At 43.0% G+C, this 2,241-nt stretch overlaps 1 protein-coding gene across 1 annotated transcript in view; it reads right to left on the reverse strand.

The window, feature by feature from the left end:
- Positions 1–2,241, reverse strand: part of LOC103603752 (potassium channel subfamily U member 1-like) — a 39,065-nt gene that overhangs the window by 9,931 nt on the left and 26,893 nt on the right. Inside the window, exon 7 of the mRNA XM_008588328.1 lies at positions 404–595. Coding sequence (XP_008586550.1) covers positions 404–595 — 192 coding nt within the window. The remainder of the gene's footprint in view (positions 1–403; positions 596–2,241) is intronic.

A 2,241-nucleotide genomic window follows, 5' to 3' on the forward strand; every position in this document is an offset into this window, starting at 1 on the left:
ATATAAATCCTTAGATAGATTAGGTGGGAAAAAAACTAAATAGGCATAAGGAAAATGCTCCGTAGACATTAGTTATAATTATTATGAATATCCCTGTCAAGGTACAAAGTTAGAAGGCTTCTCCAATGCTTGCTGAAGATTTGGGTTATTTATCTAGAAGATGGGGATAATAACAACTGCTTTATCTACCTCCTGGGATTGCTGTAAAAAATAAATATAACATGAAGATGCACTGTGAATTTTAAAATACTCTATGAATATAAAGTTGCATTAATTTTTTGTTATTATGATTGTGATTATTTCTGTGCTATTTGCCATTTATGAACATAAATAGCTGGATCATTTTCAGAAGCTCACAGAGGTAAGAAGGTGGAGAACTCTCTTATGATAAGAGTGGACTCACTTTGATGTCTGATAGGATGGTTTGGTTTAAGTCCAGAAGCCCCAGCTTACACCGTGTTCTTCCGGACAAGAATGTGCTACAGCTGTCGGCCGTCCCACAGAACTTCTTATCCAAATGCTGTTCCAGCTGAGAACTTGACCCTCCTGTCACCAGCATCTGAAGTAATTCCAGGACATGGTAATTGTAGAAGGCCTGGAAAGCAAGAACAAGCCGCGTGCAGAGTCAGAAGAGCAGTGTGTGAGCAGCGGGGGTGTGCAGACGTGGAGACTCAGCAGCAGCACTGTTTGAGATGACCCTGATGGTGCAGAGCCGTGTTCCTCATTAACATTACCCAGAACAGCTAAAAGTGGGCAGTCTGGGTCGGGGGCTAGGTTACGCCAAGTGCAGGGAAAACAACCCTGACCCCGTGCCTGCTCCTTTGGCTTCCCCTGTAGGAGAAGAAGAAAGTGGGCCATGATACTCACCCCAAGGACTCCTCTCTGCCACGGACGACCAGAGGGGGTTGACAGGCCACTGATACAGTCATCGTCACCAATATACATTCTCCATGCATATGTATGAGACTTCCCACAGGTTTTCCCTTGGGGAACTGCTAATATCACTGTCGTCTGCACTTCAGTCTTCTGGACATACATCTACTGGTACTTTTGATTGCGATCTACTTGGGGACAGGTATTGGCTTAAGTCTTATTAACAGCTGGACCTCCCCTAGCTCTTATCACATCCTTCAGAAGTTGTAGGTACTGAATAACTAAACGAATGGGGTTTTAGAGTCTTTTGCATCAAAAGGAAACCAGAGGAGGAAATGTGGGCCAACTTCTTAGTTTGAAACAAGCTTGAATCTGAATAATTCTAGTTTACAAACTCTCTTTTTCAGGATCCCTACTACATTCATTGTGGACTAGGTGTTAACATACATGTACATGTCATTGCACTGTATTACTCACTGGATTTTCTCAAAGCTATTAAATATATACTATGTTTGATTTCCCAGCCTTTGTCGTGTCTAAATTAGACTTTTACTCCAGTAGGATTGAGAATGTATGTTTTTATGTTACATATAGAAAAATCAATGTTTGTTTTTATAACAAATAACAGGAATAACTTCAATGGTTATTGCTTTCGATATTTTGTCATTCATTTCTTCTACTCTCAAATTTGGAGACTCACTTTCTGAAGCCTCAATTATTACAGGGACCTCCTTCCTAGTTTTCCTGCCTTGGTTTTCTTCTCATTTGCAATCCATAGCTCACAGTGCTTCCAGAGTGATTCTTCAGTAACACAGTTCAGATCATGCCATTGACCTCCTCAAACCTGGAGTGTCGTACACCTGCTGCAGAGCCCAGCCCAGTCTCCTTGCTGTGGCCTTCACAACCCTCCTGGTCTGATAGGGCCACCTCTCCAGGCCCAGCCCTCCGTGACCGCCCCTCCAGGCACACTAGTCTGCAGCTGCGCACGCCACGCTTTCACCCCGCCGGCCTCTGCTTTTCATGTCTCAGCAACCTATGACTTTCCTGGGCCTTCTCATCAGAGTGAAGTTTTCCTTTCTTTGTGGTCCCACAGCCACCGGCTTTCACTCTATCCATTCTACTGTATTTCATAGTTTGTTTGAAACATGCCTGAGTTTGAATCTTCAACAGTCCCATGCTAGTTGAGTGCCTTTGGGCAATGCACGTTATTTTTTTTCTCAGCAACTGTTGTATCATCTGTAAAGCTGACATGATAATTTTAGCATTGTTTGCAGAATTGAATGAGATATATGTTTGGGTCATCTGAAGTGATACTAATGTGTACAGAGTTCTGGGATCCCGGAAGTCCTGGATCAGAGTTCATGGGCA

This window comes from Galeopterus variegatus, unplaced genomic scaffold (genome assembly GCF_000696425.1).
Source record: "Galeopterus variegatus unplaced genomic scaffold, G_variegatus-3.0.2 Scaffold4776, whole genome shotgun sequence".
Taxonomy (NCBI): Eukaryota; Metazoa; Chordata; class Mammalia; order Dermoptera; family Cynocephalidae; genus Galeopterus; species Galeopterus variegatus.